The 24,846-nt window shown below is 36.3% G+C and overlaps 1 protein-coding gene across 24 annotated transcripts in view; it reads right to left on the bottom strand.

The window, feature by feature from the left end:
- The window catches only part of PTPRD (protein tyrosine phosphatase receptor type D), a 2,143,853-nt gene that overhangs the window by 297,533 nt on the left and 1,821,474 nt on the right, over positions 1 to 24,846 (bottom strand). For all 24 annotated transcript variants that reach the window (XM_049711289.1, XM_049711292.1, XM_049711307.1 and 21 more), the window contains 2 exons: positions 22,492 to 22,637; positions 18,947 to 19,088 (listed from right to left, as the gene is read on the bottom strand). In XM_049711289.1, the coding sequence (XP_049567246.1) occupies positions 18,947 to 19,088; positions 22,492 to 22,637 (288 nt within the window). The remainder of the gene's footprint in view (positions 1 to 18,946; positions 19,089 to 22,491; positions 22,638 to 24,846) is intronic.

Below are 24,846 nucleotides of genomic sequence, written 5' to 3'. Positions count from 1 at the left end.
TTCAGACTGAAATAGTGTTTCCAAAATATTATGTTTCAGATTTTTATGTGACATTAGTCCACGAATAGCAGTTTTCATTTTATAAACCTATACGTACAATCTACCTATGGCTCCATAATAATAGTAGTTTAAATGAAACTAAATGTACTTCTAGGTGACAATCTCACAACAATCTTATTATGTGTATTCAAAAGGCATCTTTTAAGGGTTTTTGTAGCAGGCTCTGTATTAGCATTGTATAAAACAATCATTAACAATAAAATAAACTATAGTGCATTATAGAACAGATTACAGTGTAGCCTCACAGTGGTAGATCTGTATGTTCTGACATGGAAACAGAAGCCAGATACTGTTCTGTAAAAATAAACCCAAATTGCAGAACAATCCATGTAATGTGATTCTACTGGTTAAAGCAAAACAAGCTTCAACTATAAAGCCATATGCATGTGTTCCACAGCTATTAAACTATAGTATACTGGAAAAGACTTGGAAAGATATACAACAAACTGCTACCTCTGAGCAGGAAGGTGATGAAGAGCATCTTTCATTGTTTACTTCTATGTGGTTTGAAATATTTTCAAAGAGAATGCATTTATGTATGTTTCAAAAGTAAAAAGGAATATATTAAAAATGAGAAAATTTTGCATTCTTCTACGAAAGACCATTCGCATGGTTCAACAATTATCTCAAGTGTGATTACTTAAAATGAGAATAAGTGACTTTGAATTATGAAATGTTCTGTGATTAGCTATAGCATTAAGACTTACTACAGAGTATTAGATATCAAAATTTACATGAAAAGAATTATTAATATCACATCAATAGCTAAGTTTCATGTTTATAGTCACCATTCTATCATTCAATAATATAAACCTAAGATTTAATCAATTAATAAAGGGCTTATATTTTACTTATATCTTGTCTTTTTGGGGGGTAATTTTAGTTTTCTATTACATCCAATACATAATGGGTATTCAACACACATGGCTTTTGAAAAGACCAAATAACGAATGTAACAATTACATACATGTTAAGACAAAGTTACGTAGGAAATATTTTAAAGGACAAGTTGCATTCTTTGGTGTCAGTGGCCTCATCCATTTCTGGAAGAAGGGAGGAAAGCAGGAAGAGAGAGGGATGGACCCTATCCCTGACACTAATGCTGAAGATGTAAACATTACTATACACTATATGCTTTCATCCTAGGGAACAGAGCACTTCAACCATACTTAGAAACAGAGACTACTCCTCTAGTGACTTTTTTATTAAAAATAAATTTAAGTGAGAATAAAGGCAGACTAATATATTATAGCATCACAGCATCTCTGACATCATCATGCTGTGTCTTCTGCCCAAAGCTTGAATCCTTTGACTCTCCAGGACCCCCAGAAAATGACTGCTCACCTCTACCTCCTAAAATTACTCTGGTAGTTTTCAGGAAGCTGAGATCATTCCAGAGTTCTTCCTGGGATCAATCCAAAAACCTGCCACTTTCTGATCCACACTGGGCTGTTTGAGCTAACACAAAATGAGTCTAATCCCTCTTCTACATGACAGTCCAGAGGCAACCACCAACTTCATAACTGGTTTTGTTATTGTCCTGAAGCCCCTGAGGGACCAGAAGAATTACATTTCTACATTCTCAGGCCAACTATCTTCTCTGTTAAGAAATTTCTGAAATTAATAAGTAGTCTGTCTTCTTAGAAACAGTTCCTATTCAATGAACAATACAGTTATTCCTGTACTATTTCCTTTTTTGTCTCTAAGATATAGTAAAACTGAAGCCCTCATAGTTTGGTAAATTTGGAAGGCAATTAATGAGAATATGAGTTTCTCTTTTTTTAGTTTTTTTTAATACTATACTATTATCTTTAACATACTGCCCTTCAGGCACAAATATGATATGAATTAATCCATTATTAGTAGATGTCATTTAAGTTAATTCAGTTTCCAAAAAGTAGCAAGGGCATCACACTGATCTAGCCACAATTTTGCTTTGGCCTTCCTCACAGTATCCATTATTAACCTGTGTGGTATCTCACCAGACTCAATACAGACAGAGAAGTTTCTCACTATGGACAAAACTATACCTGGTCAGAAGATGATTGAACCTCTGACCTCATGAGGCTCATTACAACAACTGCAGGAACCAGTCGCCTTATTTAACCTCAGCTGGGAACTCACGTGTTGGGTGACATAAATTTCTGGCCGCTCTGTCAAAGTGCCATGAGTACTGATTTGGGAGCCATGAGTCAATTTTAACAAGTAGGTGAATTCATAAACACGGAATCCATGAATAATGAGGATCAACTACTAGAGAAGATAATCACTTAAGTATTTTAATAAGTGCGAGTCAATTCCATTTCTCTCTTTTTTTATAGAAGCCTACAATGCAGAATTCTACAAAGACTATCTTTACAAACACTACTGCTGCAAAGCAGTTTATGCAAAACAAAAAAGGAAAAATAAGAAATCAGCGGCCTGGAAACCTGGGATCATGGACATCTAGGATGTCGCTACATTCATCTAATCACTTACAGGGACAAGTACTTCCTCCGCCTGTCTGTTGGCCAAAGTGCAAGGCAGAGCTGCGCTATATTCAGCCCTGAGTAGTCCTCATACGACAAAGAATCTGCACAGAGCAGGCACCTCCCCCAAAGGAAAGGGCCTCTTTCTCACTCTCTGAACAGGTTCCCCAGCTCAAACCACTTTAGAGGAAAGGAGTGTCCATCCTTGAGACTTCTTTGCTCCTTCTTTGTTTGACCTCCTAATTCTTTCTCCATTTGGGGGAAGAAAAGACTCTTTTTTTTTTTTTTTTTTTAAGCTTCCTCTTTCACTGCCAGTCTGCTTTAATAATATTCAGCGGGCTTTACGGAGAATGACATTTTAGACCGCTGGAACTCAGTTTAGCCACTGAAGCTGAGCACAGCTGAAGAAAACACTCAATTAGCAACTCCAACTTCAAAGGCTATATTATTCTCTCCTCAATACACACGTGTAACTCCCATTAGCATTAATGGGAGTTGTGGGAGCCCACAGCTCAGAGAATATACCTCCAACTCTGTTTGCTTGCAATTAGACCTTCTGGCCCAAATTTTTCAAGGAAGGCACAGTAAGTACACTGAGTACTCAAGCAAAATCAAGTGGGTTCACTTTGGGAAAGTAAGCTATCACTCCTATTTAAACATGAAGAATGAGCTGTTCAAATTAGGTCTATTTTCATTTCATTTATCCCCTTAAGTGTAGACAATGGTCTTTCATGGTGTTTTGGAAAAAGAGCCACTCCTCTGTTTTAAAAGTTTGGCTATATGTTTTCATAAGCATTATTCCATGTCGCTTAAGAGCCTAGCCTCAGAGGTAAAAATATCTAATAAGACCAAGACCATTTTAAGTGACTTTCCCGCACAAAAAAATCCAGCACAGCATCTGGACCCACACACATCAATCTACACACTCATGCGGTACCTTTTCCTGCCTTCTGCTTTACTGTAACCTAAAGTTAGGAAAAAACTGATTTTGCATTTAAAAAGAAATCAATTTAAGAAGAAAATGCTTGTCTCAAATGATAAATTAGTTTATATCAGGAAATAACGATTTTTCTTTCTTGACCTCATTCGAAAGAGACTTGCCCATAGTTTTCAACATGGAATCAATACACATTACAGCTTCAATAAAACATCAGTATACGTTAGGTAGTCTGTGCTACATTCACAGTCTTGATCATTCCTCCGTGGAGAAAATAATCTTGACTGAATTATTACCCTTTAAAACAATTCATTCTCTGCTGTTCACACACTTTCCCCAAACTTTAAAGAAAAGGTCATGAATAATAACCTTGATATTTTATAAAGAACATTTACTCAAGCAACTTCAAAGATATAGAAATAAATTATGCATCTAGTAGTGACACATATTATAATCCTTTTTACCTTCAAATATATATGAACTTTCTAATTACGTCAGAAATTAAGGTTACTTTAGGTACTGGGCCATAAATACAAATACAAAGCAATTGAATTGCAACAGGCCAAGGAATGTGTCAGAAACACAACAGTGTCCCCATCAAACGTAAGGGAGCGCTGACATGTCGGGAGAGTTTCAAATTGCAACCAGGCAGATGAACTGGGTGAAAATTCCATTTTTAAAATTTCATCAAATACAGGGTCTTCATAACATCATTTTGTACTTAATATTTCATATATTATCTTACAAGTAGATAGCAACCACCTCTCCACAGAATTTTAAAACCAATGTGTTAAAGAATGGAGCATCTCAAAATAGAACACAGTGAAACCTTCCTTCAGATTCTATGGAAGTCTGAAAAAAGAGTGATAACCATAGATGAGTTACTACGGTTAACAGAATTATTAACGATGGCAAATGTGAGAAGCAATTCACCATTTCTTATCAAAAAAGATTGTGGATTGTTTCTATCATACACACAACCTAAATCATAAATTTGAAAACTACTCAACTAGAGATACCCTCTTTTCAGAGGATACCTCATACCCAGAACCACCTTTCATGTGCAAGATAAAGACTATTACAGAGGGTCTAGACAGTTTCATTCTTAGAGCTCTGAATTACTCTGGCTAAAACTGCTAACAATTCTGGTGTGCTATTAATCTTGCTGGAGTGATTATGTCTTCTATATTGCTGAGACTACCTTCACCAGCTAATCTGAAACATCCAGAATTGCGGCTGGCACAGACACAGCCACTTCCTTATTTAGAAGTAATTTAGCTGGTAATGCTCTAACGGGGGGCTATCAGTGTATAAAATGATGTTTATTCAAACACCCAATGAGCACAACCATACTCTACTTTCTATAACTTTTGTCTAAAGCATTAGTTTTATACATACATACATTCTTTTTTTTAATATTCTTTTCCATTATGGTTTATCCCAGGAGACTGGACATAGTTCCCCCTGATATACAGTAGGACCTTGTTGTTTATCCATTCTAAATGTAATAGTTTGATCTACTAACCCCAAATTCCCAGTCCATCCTTCTCCCTCCTCTCCTCCCCGTTGACAACCACAAGTCTTATCTCTATGTCTGTGAGTCTGTTTCTTTTTTGTAGATAGTTGAAGAATCTTTTTTTTTAACACAGTCTCTCTTTATAAAAGAAATAAATATACTTCCATCTGAGAATTCATGAAACTCAGGTGTCACGAGATGTAGCATAAACTGATGGCTACTAACAACAGTTACCTAAAATACTTGCGGAAAGAAGGAAGAGAGAGAGGAAAGATGGGAAAAAGGAAGAGGAGAAAGAAGAAATCTATCCAGTACCTCTGATAAGGGCTGGTCTCTGGAACACCCATCTTATGAGCTGAGAGGCAAGTGAAATTGTTTATACTTCTCAGGAGAAGGAACTGAAGTATCATTTTGGAGAAATGTCTGATGACTGCACATCAAGGGGAAGTACAAAACCTGATATATGGAAGTCATTTATTTCTAGTCTTAATGACTAGGCTGAAGTCAACTTTGGATATGTCACTTGGACAGTCCCAAATTGTAAAATTTACTGACATATTATTTCAACAAATATTTGAGTACATGCTTTGTAACCTCTCTTGTCTAGGTGCATACAAGCATGGATAAGTCAAACATAACACCTGCTCTCATGGGATAAGCAATACCAATTTCATTCCTGTTTAAAAGGATCAAAAAGATCCAAGTTGTTTGAATTAGAAAAATAAGAGTCATTGAAGCACTGAAATAATAAAACTGAGTGAATAAACTTTTATAAAAACAGGTATTTCTATGTGTACCTATCCTCCTGCATAAAAGGGTAAATTTAGTTTCTTTTCTTTATTTTCAGACTCTTTTGCAAAAGTTGCCATTAAAAGGCACATCTGATAGTGCAATTTTAGCACAGAACATACTCAATAGGAAATAACTAACCAGAGAACTAAAGATGTGCCTTCTTTGAGTCTTGCTTTTTTTTTTTTTAATACTAACTTTGAAACTGGTACAATGTCCCACTTAAAGCCCTTGATTTTATTTTTTTATTTATTTTATTTTATTTTATTTTTTTGCGGTACGCGGGCCTCTCACTGCTGTGGCCTCTCCCATTGCGGAGCACAGGCTCCGGACGCATAGGCTCAGCGGCCATGGCTCACGGGCCCAGCCGCTCCGCAGCATATGGGATCTTCCCGGACCGGGACACGAACCCGTGTCCCCTGCATCGGCAGGCGGACTCTCAACCACTGCACCACCAGGGAAGCCCTGGTGATTCTTAATTGTGCAGGAATTTTTTTTCTTTTATTATTTGTATTTATTTACTTATTTCTCTTTTCCAATATCTGTAAAACATGAAAATGTAAACAGGTTCTGTGATGTCTCCTCAGTGAGAATAGAAATCTGAAGATCTTGTAAATATTCATTTTACAGAAAAACTCTTTAAGAAAAGCAGCCTCAACCATGCCTCAACCATGCCTCAACCTCAACCATGTCTTCCTCCTTGTCTCTTTTCTGACATACAAGACAACATGTCACTCACAGAGAATAAGCTCAGAAATTCATTTGATGAATTTTGTAAATAATAACACTAAACTTTATAACTAAATTATATTAAAATAAAAATTATGAATCCATTAGTGTCTTGCAGACAAGACTATTTTGCTTCAGTGATGGTGTTGGTGTTGGTGTTGGTGTTGATGTTCGGATAGAAAGAGAAGCAATAGAAAAATTGGTCTTTTAGAATGGAGGAAAAAAACATAACCAGATAAAGTTCAGTTAACAGGGGGTCGGGGGAGGGATCCTATGTGAAGCGTACAACCATCCTTATGGAGAGGGCAGCATGTGTTCACTCCATGAGCACATTATATGTTAAACAGAAGAGGAAGCAAACAAAGCTAAGATACTCTCCATAAATGTAGGGACTCAGAATTTTAAACATTTGGCAAAGTCCTTTTAAGTCTGCTGATCAAAGGAGAGTGAGTCGGGAAAGACATTCATCCCACCATCTGTTAGACTCACATCCACAATTAATATTCTTTATCAATCATATATCTCTTAGTTTTATCTTAGTGGTAGATCTAGATTCTATAACGCTTGAAACATGAAATTTTAGAGGTCTACTTTATGAAAACAGACACAAAAATACTACTTTTGCAAAATTTAGGGAAAAAAACAAACAAACTTACAATCAACTGAACATACTACTAGGCCCTCCCAGGGCTTTGGAAGGCACCAGGTAAGTGAGGGCCTTGACAGTGAAGTTTCCTTAGCTGCAGGGTAAATCTGTCTCTACCTCAACTCCACATCAGATTACTTCCCCTCCACCACACCCTTCTAGATTTTCTGGCACCAGAACACTGCGATGGTTTGGTGAGGGCCTTTCACCAAGGAATCATCACTGGAAGACACAAGAAGAATGGCCTCTGGGCTTAATCAACACTGTTTGCATGTAGTTGGTCAGGCTTTTTAAAACATATCATATCAACATATTTTGTTTGTTTTTGAGTTATCAGAGCCATCTTTTAAACATGTTGATACGAAATTAAGACAAGACTAGCTAAACCCCAGTCCTACTGGGCAACACTGAACGTCCTCCTACCTCTTTGTAGCTGGTTTACGGTAAATTACTGCAAAGAATAATTTAAGTCCAAGCGAACTCTTCCTCCTCAGCAATGATTTAGCTGTTGATAAGCTGAGACAAGGGATTTCTATTTGCTGTTGAGTGGGTAAGTGCTAACTTTATTCATGCATCTTCAACAAAGATTAATGGGACTCCCAGTTAAGTCCGCTGTAGCACTTGATGTCAGTTTATAACAGGCTTGGCAATACCTGGAAATTCAGATCTATCATCATAAGATACTATGACATGCGTAAAACTCAAGTGTAAACAGAAGGTTCTTTAGGGTACAGGGTTCTAACCCAAGTTGTTAGGCCTTAGGAAGTAACAGATCTAAGAATGTTCCTGTTTTGAAGTATACACTAATGGATTTTCCTCAAGGGTAGAAGCACCTGAACTTCCATTTTTTTTAATAAATAAATATTTCATTATGGAAATTAATTTTGTTTAAGGAAGTTGTCTGAGGAAGAAGATGTTTTAAGGTATTTTATTAGTACACATTAAAATCATTTCCTATTTAGGTATGCTTTGTCATCTCCACCCAGAGCAAAAAATAGTCATAAAAAATGGTGCTGAAATAAAAACTCCTTTTACTATTAGTTGGGAGAGAAACAAATGGGAATATTACTTTGAAGGTAATTACTTAAGCTTTTCACTGCATCATATTTTCTCAAAACCCAAGCAAAGTATATCCCAAATCTTTCTACGGATAAAATATAATTTTCCCTCAGAACATTTTTACTCATCAGGAAAAAAAGGCAAGTTTAATTTTTCTGTCAGTTGAGGCGTCATATGTCAAACACATTTTACATTTCAACAAACCTTACTGTCATATTGATGGAATCTTCAAGGAGACATAATAGTCCTTCTTATGCAAGTACTAACTTAGAAAGGCGTAAGCTGAATTACTGTGAGCACACCTCTAAAAATAGACCTCATTATCCCCAATGACAATATATATGTATAACTGCCTTGTCGTTTTGACCAAAATTATGGTTTCTGTCAAACAGAGATTGTAGCTTCCTTGAAGGCAGGTGGTGGTAATGTCTTTTCCATCTTTTTAGTCCCAACACTTGGCGCAATCCCTGGCATAGGGAGAACCATATTATCAAATGAATAAATTCATGAATTTAATACAAATTGCTTCTCATGCACTGTGTGCTTATCTTTGATGTGGAAGCAATACATTCTGTTATTTCTGATTTTTAAAAATAAAACCTTACATGAAGTAGTTCTGGAAGAAAAAATATTTAGAAATGCCTTTGTTAAACTTCTCATTTGCTCACTCAATCAACAAATATTTACTGAAAACTTATAACATGTTGAGCACTGTGCAGGGTGCTCAGTCTTGAGCAGAGAAAAGTCCTGCCTTCATGACACTTCTAGTCTAAGTATGGGAGATAACTCTGTTGCGGATAAAAGAAAAGCTTCCTCTCATTTTCTCTTACGTACACACCCTAATCACTTATGTCAGGGTGACATTCAAATTTTAAATACTCTGTGGAACCCAAAGTAGCCAATTGGTGGCTCACGCATCTGGCCCATAGAATTATTAGTGGACAAGGCAGCACAACTTAATGACTATAAAGTATGTGTTTCCCTGGCCTTACAGAGATGGCTCTGCCTGTGCCAGAAAATTCTGCTTTACAAATACGGCAGTGCCCTTTAATCAAAATAATTTAAAATGAATTATTGATAATTGTAATATTACTGGTAGTAATCGTATTGGTAAGACTAACGATATCCTCCATAATGACTCACATTAACTGAGTGCCTGGCACTTTGCTAAAAGCTTTACGTGGATCATCTCCTGGAATCACCCTCTCAAGTTCAGGCAATAGGCCTTAGTATCTCCACTTAACAAACAAAGAAGCTAAAGCTTAAGAGAAATGTGAGCAAAGCCACAGAGCAAATAGTGGAGTTAGGATTTGAACTCAGACATCTGTTGGCAGAACCTGAACTCGTAACCACACCTTTTTTCACTTCCTACATCCAAGGCAGTAGCATAACTGGAAGAAGAAAACAAACAAAAATCCTTTTCCATTACCTCTTTAAAGGTTGAAACAATATATGAGATTTTCCCACTTCTTCTAAAATACATAACTAATGATGCTGCATTTTCAAAGACGTTAAAAAAATTAATGGTTTTTATCTATTCTGTGATCTGGGACAGTCCAGATATAATAGAACCGAAATCCCATTTTAGGTATGACCTTAGTTTGACCTAGGCGGTCCAAGCAACTGACTATCGGGTCCTAATGTACAAGAATTCTGAAGACTATGGGAATGTGTGTTAACACAACATTAAGCGCAAATGTACTAGGGGAAAAAAAGAAGTTAAAATTCTTAGATATTGCATATTAGAGAGCATTGTACCAATAAATGATCCTCAGTTGTTCCAAATAACTTGGCAATGCATGTATATTTTCAGACTCTCATATTACTTTATTTCCATGTGAAAAGCTGATTTTCAGTCCTTTGGACTAAGCAATGTTTTATAAGGCACAGAAAACTTTTCCAGAATTGTCAGTCCTACCCTTTTTCCCATCACCATAGACAGGCACTATTCCAGACGCTGAGGATTCAGCAGTGGACAAGAGGGCCAAACCAAAGAGCTCAGCTTCAAACGGATAATGGGAGAAGGCAGCAACTTTTATATCTGAGTCACTGTGCCACATCTAAAGATAAGGAGCTTCAAGTTTAGACATAAGTAATGTGTCTAAACCCATATAGGTCAGAAACAGTGGACTACTGATAGGAACCCATGTCTATCTAGCTACAAAGAGCATTCTCTTTCCATTGTGGTTCCCTCTGTTTCACTACCTCTCTTTGTAGCGTTCATTCCATTTGCCTTGATTTTCTGGGTCTCAGTCACACTCTCCATCCTACAGGGACTAATGAAATAATGATCACTTTTGTCCATTATATGTAGAGTGAGATAAATTCCTGCTCAAATGGTCTCAATACCCTGTATGTGTTTACATAACCATATCTATATACCCCTCTTTATATGTATACATTCATTTCACAAATATTTGTTGGGTGCCCAATAAATGCTAGGAACATTTCTAGGCCAGAGAAAAATATAATGGAGCTTATAGGCAAAGGGGGGAGGGAAACATAAAAGTTTCAAGAAATAAAGAATATAATTTCACATATTGCAAAGTGCTACGAAGCCAACACGTCATACACACACACACTACACTATATACATTGCATGTATAAAACATATATATATGTATACATACATATATATGCAAATATATTTCCCAAACAGAATTTTTGGTTTAACTATACAAGGTGTAAGTATTGATAAATAACAATCAACTTTACTAAAAGCTATCAAGTTCTTATGAGCTAATACTTTCCCACTATATTTAATTTTCTAGTTGTCTGATTGATTTGTGGTTAACCATGCAATTAAACAAATACTCAAACGAAAAGAAGTATTCATACAAACTTAGAAGGATAGAAAATATCTGAAAGTTGTAATAATAATTTGCTAGTCTCACTCATGATACACAGTTTCACTCTTTTAAACAGCTCTTTTGGTGCTATATTCTGAAAAAATGTAGGCTCTCTTCTAGGAAAACCCAAACTGAGATCAAATTTTATTGCCTGAACACACACATATCATCACGTATGTGAGAAAAAAAAAATTAATAGGGTTACCTTGTGGCCAAAATCTACTTGTTAAAAAAAAATCCACTGTGTGAAAATAATATATGCATATTTAATGCAAGGAAAAAGTTTAAAAATCAAGGGTAAATGTTAAAGATACAAAAAATAAGGGCATGGAAAGTTCTGAAATGTAAATTAAAACACAAGCTCATTTAGAAAGATCATAGATAAGACAGTCTTTAAATTGTCCTGCTATCTTTAATAAGATATATTAAGAATACTAGGATGTATGTCATCATATTTGTGTTTAATGTGGCATTAATTCACAAGTCTTTTTTTTTAGTAAGATAAAATAAGTTACTTGCTCTTCTAAGGAGCTATATAACTAGGATTTTCATAATTAAACCCTAGATGAGGCATTTGGTATATCTATGCCCTAAATCCCCCCAACATTATGCATGTACAACTTTGAAAACTACATCTTAATTAGTAGCTTAAAATAAAACTAATTTTGAAAGCCAGAAAGTTGAATTTTTAAAAATTGTTCAAATTTTATCAGTGAAAGTCAACCAAATATCCAGTTTTAAAATATAAACATCAATTGCATATAAAGCACCGTGAATTGTTTGATATGTTACTTTAAGTATTTCAGTAAACCTCTGCAAATTTCAACTCATATAGAGACGGTCAATATTAACTTAGTCACATGATTTCTCACTTGTGTAGTTTAATCTCTTTGGCCAATGAAGTATGTCCCAACCTCATTTTCTTCTACTACTACTCTTTTAACTTCTACTCTATTCTGAGCAACTACTGCTTATACCTACCTGTGATGGTTAATTTCATGTTCAACTGGACTGGGCCACAAGGTGCCCAGACATTTGGTCAAACCTTATTTTGGGTGTCACTGTAAGGGTGTTTTGGGATGAGATTAACATTTAAATCAAAAGACCCAGTAAAGCAGACTGTTTTTTCTAATGTGAGGGGGGCCTCATCCAATCAGCTGAAAGCCTGAATAGAACAAAAAGAATGACCCTCTCCCAAATAAAAAAATTCCTCCTGCCCAACTGCCTTCAAACTAGGATATTGGCACAGTCCTGCCTTCAGACTCAAACTGAAACATCAGCTCTTCCTGGGTCTCAAGTCTGGGTCTGCCAGTCTTCACACTATACCATCAGCTTTCCTAGGCTTCCAGCTTGTTGACTCACCCTGCAGATCTTGGGTGTTGTCTGCCTCCTTAATAGTATAAGCCAATTCCTTATAATAAATCTCTTTACATATATAAACAAAAAAAGTATAAATATGCATATACTTATATTGGTTCCATTTCTCTGGAGAGCCCTAATATACCACCCACACCCACCATCAAATATTTAGCAATTTCTTACCTGTGTATATAATCAGGTTCATGAAACTTTCTCTATCCCTAACAGTCTCTCACACTAGCTCTGCCTGATAAAGCCCTACATAGTCTTCAAGCCTCAACAGAGACCTCTTCTCTCCCATGATGCATCATCATGGTGGAGTTTTTCCACTTTGCACACCCATAGCACGACAGCACTGTTTTCGGTCACCTCCGCTTGTCTGTGGGTGGTGAGCTGGAAGAACATAGTTCTTCCTGGACAATGTCTTATACATCATAAGTGAGTATCTGGAGGGCTAGAATACATTGTCACAACATAATACGGCAGGGATTATTTCTGACTGGGTAAAACCCAAAGGAAATCTTAGCTGTATGACCAAGAAAAAAATCATTTCAAACTCTCTGGACCTTGGTTTCTTCCATCAAACACGTGAGAGATTTGGCTCGGTACACCAAATTCCCTCCCAGCTCGACATTTCTACGGCTCCATTAACAAATCAATCAACAGTAAACACTCACACGACTCAATATTCATTTTAAAATTATCTTAAATAATATAATATGAAGCCTAAAGTAGAAAACTGTTCTCACTTAAATGCAGTAATTCACAAGTGCACTCATTCTCTCTGAGCCCTTTTAAGACATAACCCCAGCATGGAAAAACAAGTGATAATGATTAAAAGAAAGCAACATGCATCACCAACAGGAAGGTCCTTAGAAGACTGATCACAAGGGAACACTCAGAGCCTCAGCTCACACACGCTCATTCTCCGAAATATAATAAGTTTTAATGTTTCTCCGCACTAGGGTCTCCACGGAACTGTTCACATGGGCTCCTGCCTTTGTCAACACTGATACGTAAAGAGTAGTTATTTGTAAGTACTACAGAAAGTCAGAAGTTTCTGTTTACTTATATGGCTCTGCCCACCACCAGCTCTTTTCAGCATGGAAATGCAGTACTCAGAGAGGCTTTATTGTGTTGGTATCAATGTATTCCAAGTACTCAACTATTTTATAAGCCTTTTCAAAGAATCTTCACTCGGTACCGTAATCGTCAGCAAGTTTGTTCTGTGTTGGCCATCCTTCCTTTTGTTTCAGTCTTTCCTAAAAATCCTTTTGTGCGACAGTCAAGCAGCTGTGCTTTGTTCTTTAATGTTCCTAGCTTGGATCCCCAGCCGAGACCATTTTATAACATAAATGGCAAAGTACCATTTTCACAGCAGGGACAACTGTGTTTATCTTCAAAAAGAGGCATCAATAAAATGAGACTGGAACGAACATGCTAATTCTGATCACAGGGTAGTGCACGATGGCAGAGAGAGCTGACTGCCTTCTCCCTGAAAGATGGTAAAAGTTGTTTTTGTTTTTTTTTTTAAACAACTGCTATAATGGCTTACATTTTTTTTTGAAACAGACATATTATGCAAACATTTCTCTCCATTTCCCAGTGAAATGCCTTTTCTGTCTCATCCAACCGCTCACTGTGTGTTTTACTATATCAGTAACAGTCACCTTCAGGGAGCAGGGAGCATCTTTTTTCCATCTTGCAAGAACTGACTTGTTGAAATAAGCATGTCACCAAATCACAGAAAGCTAGAAAGCAGGGATCTGAGTGATCACCAATTCACTGCCTTCCCTGTGCACACGGCGCCAAGATAAATAAAGAAGTAAAAGAACAGGGAAGTTAATAGATTTGCTCAAGATGTCACGGCTATTGTGGGACAGAGCCAGAGCTGGAACTCAGATTACTGGAGACCTGGACTTGAGGACTTTGTGTATTATGTCTTGATGGTGATTATTCATAAACTGTGATGCATGTATGTGGAGTAGATCCTCAAATACAAGTGCCATTTCATAAGGTACACCTGTAAAACTAGGCAACTCAATTGTCTGTTTGGTCAGCTATCTTTTGTTGACAACAATTTTACTTTGTGTGTGCTCTAGGAACAAGCTAGAAGATAACAGCAACAATGGTATATATCATACTCTGTTTTCTTGTGGTAATGCTCGTGCTGGTTTGGGGATCAGTGTTATTTCAGAATGGGCAAGTCTCAGAAGATAATCCACTAAACTTAGAAAAATGACATAGTACATGCTGTTTTGGATGACAACAAAATGTGTATTTTCTGATTACTACCTAAAAAAAACACCTAAATTCAAGAAACATGACATTTAGACATCTCAGACTATCAGAGGCAAAGTTGACTAAATTTTTCTAGAACTTTCTCTTAGAGAGGGGGAGTCATGTGAGCAAGAAAAAGGGATTCTTCTTCTTTTTTTTTGGCCATGCAGCACAGCATACGCATACGGAATCTTAGTTCCCCGACCAGGGATCGAACCTGTGCCCCCCGCAGTGGAAGCACAGAGTCTTAACCACTGGACCACCAGGGAAGTCCCAAGAAAAGGGGATTCTTGTCTTTCTACTTGTCTAAAACAGGCAGATGCTCCTGGACTCTTATAGGAAAGAAAAGTCTATGGAAGGTGACATCTCATTTTCCCTGTCCAGTGGTGGACAAGATATATCTGAGAGAACATTTTCATCCCCAGTTATCATACATTTACAAGTAATGTAATACCTTTAGACAAGAGGAAACTGTGGCCAGTGAACCAAAGATTCAGAAAGAACCAATTCCATCTGGATGATAATCACTCTTCTTAAAACACCCTCTCTGGTCCTATACTTTGCCCTTCACTGAAAGCTTAATATCAAATCCAAAGTCCTTAGCAGAATCCCACAATTAGGTAAGACTCAACCCTTAATAACCACTCAGTGAGATGTGAAGGCCTTCACTTAAAGTTCTGCGTAGAAGGGAAACGTGTATGCCAACTATGCTCAGCCCCTTTAAGTGCTATAGAACTACGGAGATGGTATGTTCTTGTGTTTCCACAGGCAGGGCAACCAAAAAAAGTTTTAAGTGACCTGGAGGCCATAAGTACCACATTCAACCCCACTTCTCCCACTACTTCTTCCATGAACTGCAGCCTACAGCGTATAAATGGTAATTGCTCAAATATCTCATTCCAGGGTATGTTCAGCCCGAGCTTGTAGTTATCTTTCCTTATGAAAACAGTTTTTCAGAGCGAGGGTAATTTGAAACGAGCTACACAGGGAAGATTTTCCCTGAAGTACTCCCTTCAATGCACATGGGTGGTCAGAGTATTATTTCAATGTCTTCTGCATTAGCTGTACAGGTCAGATGATTAAATCTCCAATTAATTAGGTCCTCTAGTGGCCTGTGTGAAATAAATTAGTGATCTCCATCCAGTCCACTTAGACAAAACCCATTGTGACAGCTGGCACATTTTTGGCATTGTCAGCAGAGTGGGTAAAAAGTAAATGACCCATGTGGACAAAATGGGCATCTAACGATGGGTATGGATGAAAAGTGCAAAGTATTTTCCATCCACTGCAGAGCAGAGAGCTTGAGTATCTGCCGATGTGATTTGCAAGAAAAAGTGAACTTAAAATGAGCACAAAGCCCATCAACTATGGAATGAAACTCTTCACATTCATCTAGTTAACTGTTCACAACGTTCATAATCTAGAAATGTCAGTTTACCACTGGGATATTTGTAAAGACTATTACTAATAGGATTACTGTTATTTAGAAATTTTAAACAAAGAGGTAACTCTAGGAAACAAGATAATTCCCAACTCCACTTATTTCATCCTATAAGGATATATAAAAATATTCTATTTTAAGGTAATGTTTAGACTACTTTTTCATTATCCAAAATACCTTTGAGTTTTTCTCATGAAACATTTCCAAAATTGCTAAACATAGTCTTAAAAAAATAAGGTTTAAGTACTTTACTAGAATTATAAATTTTCATACAAATGTACTTATATATGACAGATATGAACATAGAAAGTCAAGATTACATTAAAATTTTCAAATGTATTTGTTTTATGTGGGAGCTAGTTGGATAAAAGCAGATGAGATGGGAGGACCTCAGTCAACTGGGAGGCAGGAAAACATAAATCCATATGAATGTCTATGTAAAGTGATATTTTCCTCCAACTTCTTGTTAATTCCTTCCTCAAATGCATAAAGATTAAGTCAACCCAAGTGACTGCCACTGTTTCCTTTTAAGGGGTTTGTTCCGGGAACTCAGAAGGCGAAAACACCTAAAAAGTTTCTAATAACTTTTACTTGATTGCATCTTTGTAATACATTTTCTACATAATAGCATTAGTTATAAACTACATGAATAAGCAAAGATTAAAAGTTTTAAAGAAGACCAGCGAATCTGATTTAGCTTCCTATATGAATGGCCCCCAAAATTACTCAACAATCTTCAGACCTTTTATCTAAGTTTATGTGAACATATACATGTATATCCACATATATACATATTACAGTATGTATAAACATAGTCTCCAAGGTCCCTTTCAGCTCCGAAATCTGACTTCTAACTACTAACTGCTCTTTTTTTTCCTAAAGTCTTATTCTTACCTAACAGATTTTACTCCTCTCTTTACCTTTACAAATATTTAGAATTCATTTCTTTTAAAACCCATTCATACAGTTCAATTATCTATAGTTAACAGACTATGATTTCTACTCTCACTGATTGGGCTTCCTGTCCCTCATGAGTTGGAACTGGCTTTCATGCTTTAGAACTGGTGCCTATGAGCCCATCTGAGAATAAATGACCTTATCTGGGGTTGTATGGCCTGAACTGTGGTGATGTCTCTGTGGGGTGAGTCCTTACATGGCTGTCTGTTCCACACTCCATGGGATTCACCGTTTCTGACCAGCTTTTATGTTAGCTTCTGGGTTCTAAGTATCGCACTGCAGAAATAGTGCTAGAATTCTTACCTTGTTCAGAAAGCTGATCTAGCTCCTCTTATTTTATATAGGTCTGTGTCCTGCTGGAGAGTTAAAACTTCAGCCCTAAATCATATAGTCCATTTGGTTATTACCTTGGTTTATAAGATTACAAATTATCTCTTATCCGAAGCACTTGAGCACCTGGAAATTTCTTTCACGTTTGTAAACCTAACCACACATTTAATTGTATTTTCAAATATTTTATCAACATGTCTATATGTTTACAGGGGGATGGAGAATTTCCTATATGAACACAGTGTGTCATAATGGCCAGAAATGTAGCTCAAATTTGACTTGTTTGTTTTTAAGCAGCATTCTGTTACATGCAATTAAAAGATCTATATCCAGTTGGTCAATATTTCCCCTAAGACTTAGTAAGATTTTATAGTACTTAAAGCACATTGTAGGATGTATATGTAAATATTATTTTCTAGACTTCTCAGATTGACTGATTAATTTTGGTACTAAATAGATCTAAAAGAAAACATTTTTGATTGTATAAAACATATAGAGAAACATACATGCCTCAAAGCGGGGGTGGGGGGGATGGAATGGAGGAGAAATGCTCTCACTCTATATATGTTCCTCTAAGATTATTCAATTATGATCTCTTCTTTCTAATTCCATTCATCTGAAGAAAGGCTATTTTACTAAGTTGTGGAATCAAGCAAAGCAAAGTTCAAAGCAATACAAAACAAACAGACAAATGCAAGTGTGTATGAGAAAGAAACAAAGGCACAGAGGGTTAGTCTGGAAATGTCAACTACGACGCAAGCCAAATTAGGCAATATTCTTATCTCTATACAAAAGATTGAATTATATATATAATACAACAGAGCATTATTAATCACTAGCCATTATTCTCTAGCACTGTCATTCTAAAGGAAGTCTTGGAAGTAGATACACCGTACTACAGATTTAGCAAGTCATCCCATGCTTTGGGCACATTGCATAAGCCACATAGCTGGAAACACAGAAGGGGACACACTGTTTCCAATCACTTTGCATCAACAGATGTTAGTTCAAGAAATATAAAAGACTGAAACAAAACACTTTTTTTGGACATAAAGAAGAAAGGTGCCTTTCTTGTTCTTGATTCCTCTGCTTAATAAGAACTCATCTTTAGGTAGTAGATATTCCTTTAATTTTGCAAACACCAATGTCAGCTTTGGTAATTTCCAAAAAGTAGTTGCTGACCTAGATATGAAAAATCCACACACAAGTGAAGCTAACATGCAAAACAGTAGCATACCCTGCTTCCTATCAAGGCTCTTTACCAAAAATCAAAATGGTATCTGGCATTTGAAATCAGCACTTCTTTGGGACTTTCTTTCCTTTCCCCGACTAGCATTTTTAAGTCCTAGGAGAGAAGGCACCCTCTGTCTATTTAAATAAAGTTTGACCCTAATCAGTATTTTACTTCAATTCATTTCCCATTTAAGTGTCATGACAACTGTAGTCTTTTCAATGATTCTACAAAAGAACACCTGGGATACAGAATTTCAACTACACAAGCAGCAGCCTTGCACTTGAATACTTACCTCGTAAAACTGTGAGTCTGGTGGATACACTTATTTCTCCCACGTTATTCGAGGCCACACATTCATAAATTGCCTCATCTCGCGGAGTCCGTAAGGGTTGTATTCTGAGAACTGATCCAGATCCATCGTCAAACTCTATTACCTATTAGAGGAAACAATAGCTGTCACAGGTGTTGTTACTATCATCTGCCTCTCAGCTAAATCTCTTAATGCAGTGGTGAACCAGCCATTAGGCTCAGAATAAACTCAGAAGCATTTTGAGACTGAATTTTGATACAGTGATGAAACGGAATAATTGCTCTAATGTACTGAATCCTATACGGCAGAATGGAAAGACATGAAACTACATATGCAAAAATGTAGATTTCTTGTCTCTACAGAAAACCATCCAGGGTTTAATCATGAAAATATTCTAGTATATGTATCTAGGACAATGTGACCTTTTTATTAATTTTGCAAGAGACTTGCTGCTATGATGGATACACTTCTTAAATTATTCTGTCTCTGATAGCACATATGCACATGTGGATCCATTCAGTAACTGGACGATAAGGTGAAGAAATAATGTATGCCACCACTGATAGCTCTTCTGGTTTAAAATGTCTCATCCTGAACAGTATAGATGAGCAAACCATGAAGAGAAACTGCATAAATCTAGTACTTAGGCAGCCAATGAGATGGCTTTCATAGCCCCAGAGACTGATGGCATGCATTAATTTTGCCATAAATCATTCCAGTATTTGTTTTAGCTTAGCATTTTCTGCATTTTTAGGGCATTCTTGCTGTAAAATGGAGGCTTGCTTCACCAGGCAGAAAATTAATGTCCTAAACAGTAAGCCTGAATTCACTATCATTATGGACTCTACTTTGAAACAGTTAGGTATTTGTCACCTACTCAAGTAATACTTTTAAAAAATGATGTTGATAATATTGATAAATATGCATACAAAACTGTAGAGTCCTCTACCTGTCTTTTCTATAACTCTGCTGTGTTTTTCCAGCTGTTCACTGAGATGGTGGGGTTTTTTTTTGCATTTCCCTATGAATAATATATCCATGTGCTTAAATTGTGAATAAATTAAGAATGCTTTATAAATATATTTACTAGATGATCAATCCCAGATTTTGTATATAAGTGTCAACATACGGAAAAAAGAGATTGAATGTTTTTAAGATATGGCCACTTCAAGTCCTTTCCGCATCCCATTTACATTCTAAATTCACAGAGATAGTCAAAACATCCCATTTCTCAATGCACCACGATTTATTTTCAACTCTATTAAAAGTATCACACACTTTAGAATGAATCTACTATGCATCGTGGGAGAATAAAGTTTCATAGCTACTGGAATCTTTGTCAAATATGCTATAATTTATATATATATATATATATATACACACATATATATATATATATATATTTGAGTATCCTATAACTTAATGTAGAGAAAGGTTTAAACATCTTTAATACTAATTTAAATTTTGATGTTTTTCAGTTTTATTGAGAAATAATTGACATACATCACTATATAAGGTTTAAGGTGTATAGCACGATGGTCTGATTTACATATATTGTGAAATGATGACCAAAGTAGGTTTTAGCTAACATCCATCATCTCATATAGATACAATAAAAGAAGAAATGTTTTTCTACTTATGATGAGAACTCTTAGGATCTACTCTCTTAACTTTTGATTAATTGTTACATGTCATTGCATGCTTACATTTCTGAACTACTTCCTAGGTTTAGACCTATTTTCTTCAACAAACAATATACACATTAGATGCTAATACTGTAATCTCCAATTTGCAAACCCGATTTAACACCCAGTATTAATTATGTACCTACTCTAGGCCAGATGCTATATTTGCCACTGGAGATAGAAGAGGGAACAAAATCAGTCTCACTCATACTCTCATGGGCTTTAGAAACTAGCGAAACCAAAAAATACAATATACTGTTACAGATATGAAGGATTCACAGCCCAAGACTCAGTACTATTTGATGTAGCCGCTTTGTGTTAAAATAATTTTTTCTGGATGTTTATTTGACTCTCATTAGGAGTTATGTACTGAGCAGACCTCCTGCTTTGAAATGTTTACTGTTATAATTTAAACTTTGTTACAAGAGTTTGTCAAGAAGCCATCATCACTAGCAAGCATGATGTCAAACTTCTTTGACAAAAAAGTGAATTTCATTTAAACTAAAAAGTATATGTGCACCAAAAGTCACACACACATCATTTCCTATGACAATGTAGGAAATATTTCTCAAAGATTAAGATATTCTTTTTGTTTATGTTTAAATCACTGTAGGTATCTGATCTTCAAACAAACAAAATTTTAAACTTACCATTTGTAAACTACAGGCCAGATTTCAATTTTCACCAGTGTAATTATGCTCTTTATGCATTTGGTCCATTTCCTGCTCTTTGAGAACTGGTGAAAAATGAATAAACCCACAATGCTCTGAATTTTGTCATTGCTATGTTTCATTTAACTGGGAATTGTTTTAATTTGCCAAACTGTGAATTAGGCTATAAAGCAGTCAGAAACTCAGGTAAGAGGAGGTGAGTTTCACATTTTGGGTCAGTTTGGTGGTCTAAGTGCTCTCTAAAAATCAATCTATCCTCTTCATATCTTAAAATACAGGCATGGTATTGTGTGCTTCTTCCAATTTTTCTCTAAATAGCTTATCACCTATTTTTCTCCTCCAGAAGGAGCAAATTTATAAACCATAGGCTCCTTAAAAACACCCAAAATAATATCTGAATTATGTATCATCATCTTCAATGCACTAAGGTTTCCTGAATAAACAAAATCGACTTCATCAGTAGGTTTATCAACTATCAACCTGGTTGGGTTATGTTTCCTTCAGAGCAGTTCTTCACACTAACACACTGGAGCTAAGTTCTCTTTCTAGTCCATGCTGCCTGTAAAACACAGGTGTGAAGTATAGTGGACAGCTAAATCTGCTGTCCAGTATCCGTTCCCCTTCTTTCGGATAACAGGAACTTGAATTCCCTTTGGGAAAACACTACTCCCTCATTCCAAGCCATGGGGTTGGATGAAACTGATCTCATTCCCAGTAACTGAGGTAGATTCTGATTAACATAAATGAGTTAGTCTGTACCATCCAGCTGTCCACACAGACTGGTTCAGTGATGAACACGAAACTCAATAAGAGCCAATAGCACAGAAAGCTCTCACTCATCCTCTAGTCTCGGATGTGGGAGGATGTGAGACTGCATCTTGCCATCTTAAGGGGAAGCAGTCTGAGGATGAGGTTACAGATGGATGCTAAGAACACTGTTTGAGCCCTCGTACAAGTACGACAAAAGTCAGTCATCTGAACCCCCAAATTCCCTTTTTTAAAAAAGCTGAAGCCATCTAGAGTGAAGTTTTCCATCACACACAACATAAGGAATGGCATATCTCAGTGATTACAACATCTTGTATCAGAGAAAAACAAGCAAGTAACATACAAACCAAAAATTCAGCAGTTACATTCTTCCCCCAGAGAAACAGAACAATGGACCTAATACCTCAAATCTCTGATTGCTGACTTTCTTTCCTTTTTTGTTCCAGACAATTTTAGGTCTTGGGTCTCCTGTCGCTTGGCAAATGAAAGAGGCAACTCCACCAGAGACCCCTGTCTGGTCAACGGGAGTTCGTGTAAACCTTGGAGGTGCTGAAATAAAAAGAAATAAACATCACAATTAGATGGAAAGTGGAAACACAGACTATTACCCCACTGCCACTGCTCTCTCCAGAGCCCTCAACCCTGTTTCGGTCAATACATACATCCCTACACATATACAAGGATTATAAAATTAGGAAAGCACCTTTTACATTTGAGGGTAGTTAAAAGGGGAGGGAGGTAACTTTCTGGTGAAGTTATCTGCTAGTGCTTTTATTGCTGAAATCCGTATTATGGCAGAGATGCAATAACATTTGTAAAGCAACATCACACATTAATTTTTACTACCAGTATTAAAAAAGAATCCAATTTGTCCTCTGTAACAAAATGAGCTCATCAATCAAAGTGAGTAAAATTTTAGCTCTTTGCTTTGATGCCGCTATCAGGACATTGCCAGAAAGCAGCAGTGCCACTATTAAAATTAGTGACATTTAAGAGAAATTCTAGGAAATTTTAAAGACACAAGAAATACAGCCCTGAGTTAGACGGTTTGGCAAGAAATAGAAATAGGATAATATGGTAAAGTGACTCTAACCCAGATATTGTGTGCTGCCTTACTTTCAACTGAACTCCACAATCTGCATAAAAAGATGAGTCAAGAAGCCTCCAAAGTCATAGCAATAAAAATAATTTCTGTAAAGAAAGATGTAGACTTCAAGATTCCTAAGGACGAAAGGCTGACAGTTGGAGGTTTTTGAAATGTCCTCTGTCTCCTTTAAATGTTCCTAACATACACTTTCCCTCTTAAAAGCCTGCTTGTTATCTACCTGGTATTTCCGGATCTAGAAATCTATTATATGAAAATTATATAAAATGTAGACAAATATTTATGGACAAAGATATTAACCATATATTTTATTTACAAAGATTATAAGTACTCAAAACATCAATTATTATAGGAATTGATGGTGAGATAAACTGGCATAATGATGGAACGTCATACAAATAGTAAATGTTGTTATTATAAAGTTTTTATTATATGCCACGAGAAATACTTATGACTCAATGGTAAGCCACAAAAGCATCACACAAAATTACAGATGAGAGATATCAGGTAAAGAAAAATGCACCCCAAAAAGGATAGGACAAAATATGCTAAAACATTAACGATGGTGGTTTGGGAGAAGGTATTTTAATTATTTTTCCTACTCTTCACATTTTTCTTGTTTCTTTGAGTTTTGACAATTAAGTTACAGTTGGACATTTTTTTAACTCAAAAACATTTTACTTTCCCATTTTATTTTCTATTTTCTTACCCCTATTACAAAGTTTCTCTTGCCTCCGGCCAGTTTTCAGTGATACGTCATTGAAACAAGGATTTAGTAACCATAGCTAAAGTTTATTTTGAAAACTATCCTTAGATTCTAAGTAAGAAGAAAATAGCAAAGTTCATCATTGTTTGCTCATCACCAGTATTTTCTCCGCCTTGTTTTCATGTTTCCCCTGTGATGCTCCTGCTGGCCTGATGGTGTATGTCCTGACCTTCATCTTGATTTTCCTGGAGTCACGGTAGACAGATTTCCTTCTCAGCTCCACCATTTTGTATGTGTAACATCTTGAGGGGGTGCCTAACTTTCCTATCTCTTAACTGTAAAAATATGAAATGTGAAATAAATGATTTTGCAGAGATCCCTTCCAGTTTTAAGGTATTAACTTCCACGATGAGGGAAAGAAGGGAGAAGAGAGGTGAGTGGTATCTTTGTAATGCTGATGCTGGGAAATGAGTCTCCACTTCATCAGGAAATTCAACTTGGTGTTAGTAGAACTGGTGAAAACCCAGGTACCTGTTTGTTCAGAAACCCTAGGAATGAAAGTGGGCTCTAAAAATGCTGCTAGATATCACATCCAACAGCATCTCAGAGTAGCAATACAAACTGGATGATTACCAGAACTGTGAGCAATGTTTAAAATGATTTGAAATTGATTAACAGTGAGAGGAATAAAATACGTAGTATACTGATGTCACTTTTCTGTCACAAACAAAAAAGATATTAAAAGTTTTTATGGTTTTCATTCTGCTGTTGCAAACAATGCAAATTGATAATAACTACTCGCTTGTCAGCATCTAAATGGAAATTATAATTATGAAATTAAAATTCCTAGGGAGTTTCCCTGGAAAAACAAAATGTATTGCATTGCTATTTTAAATGGTACAGCACTGTCATTTTTAGGTACTTTCCTTTTTAAAGTCCATAGCTTA

This window comes from Orcinus orca, chromosome 6, assembly GCF_937001465.1.
Source record: "Orcinus orca chromosome 6, mOrcOrc1.1, whole genome shotgun sequence".
NCBI lineage: Eukaryota > Metazoa > Chordata > Mammalia > Artiodactyla > Delphinidae > Orcinus > Orcinus orca.
Note: the sequence above shows the minus strand (reverse complement) of the source record. Positions and strands in the feature narration are given on the sequence as shown.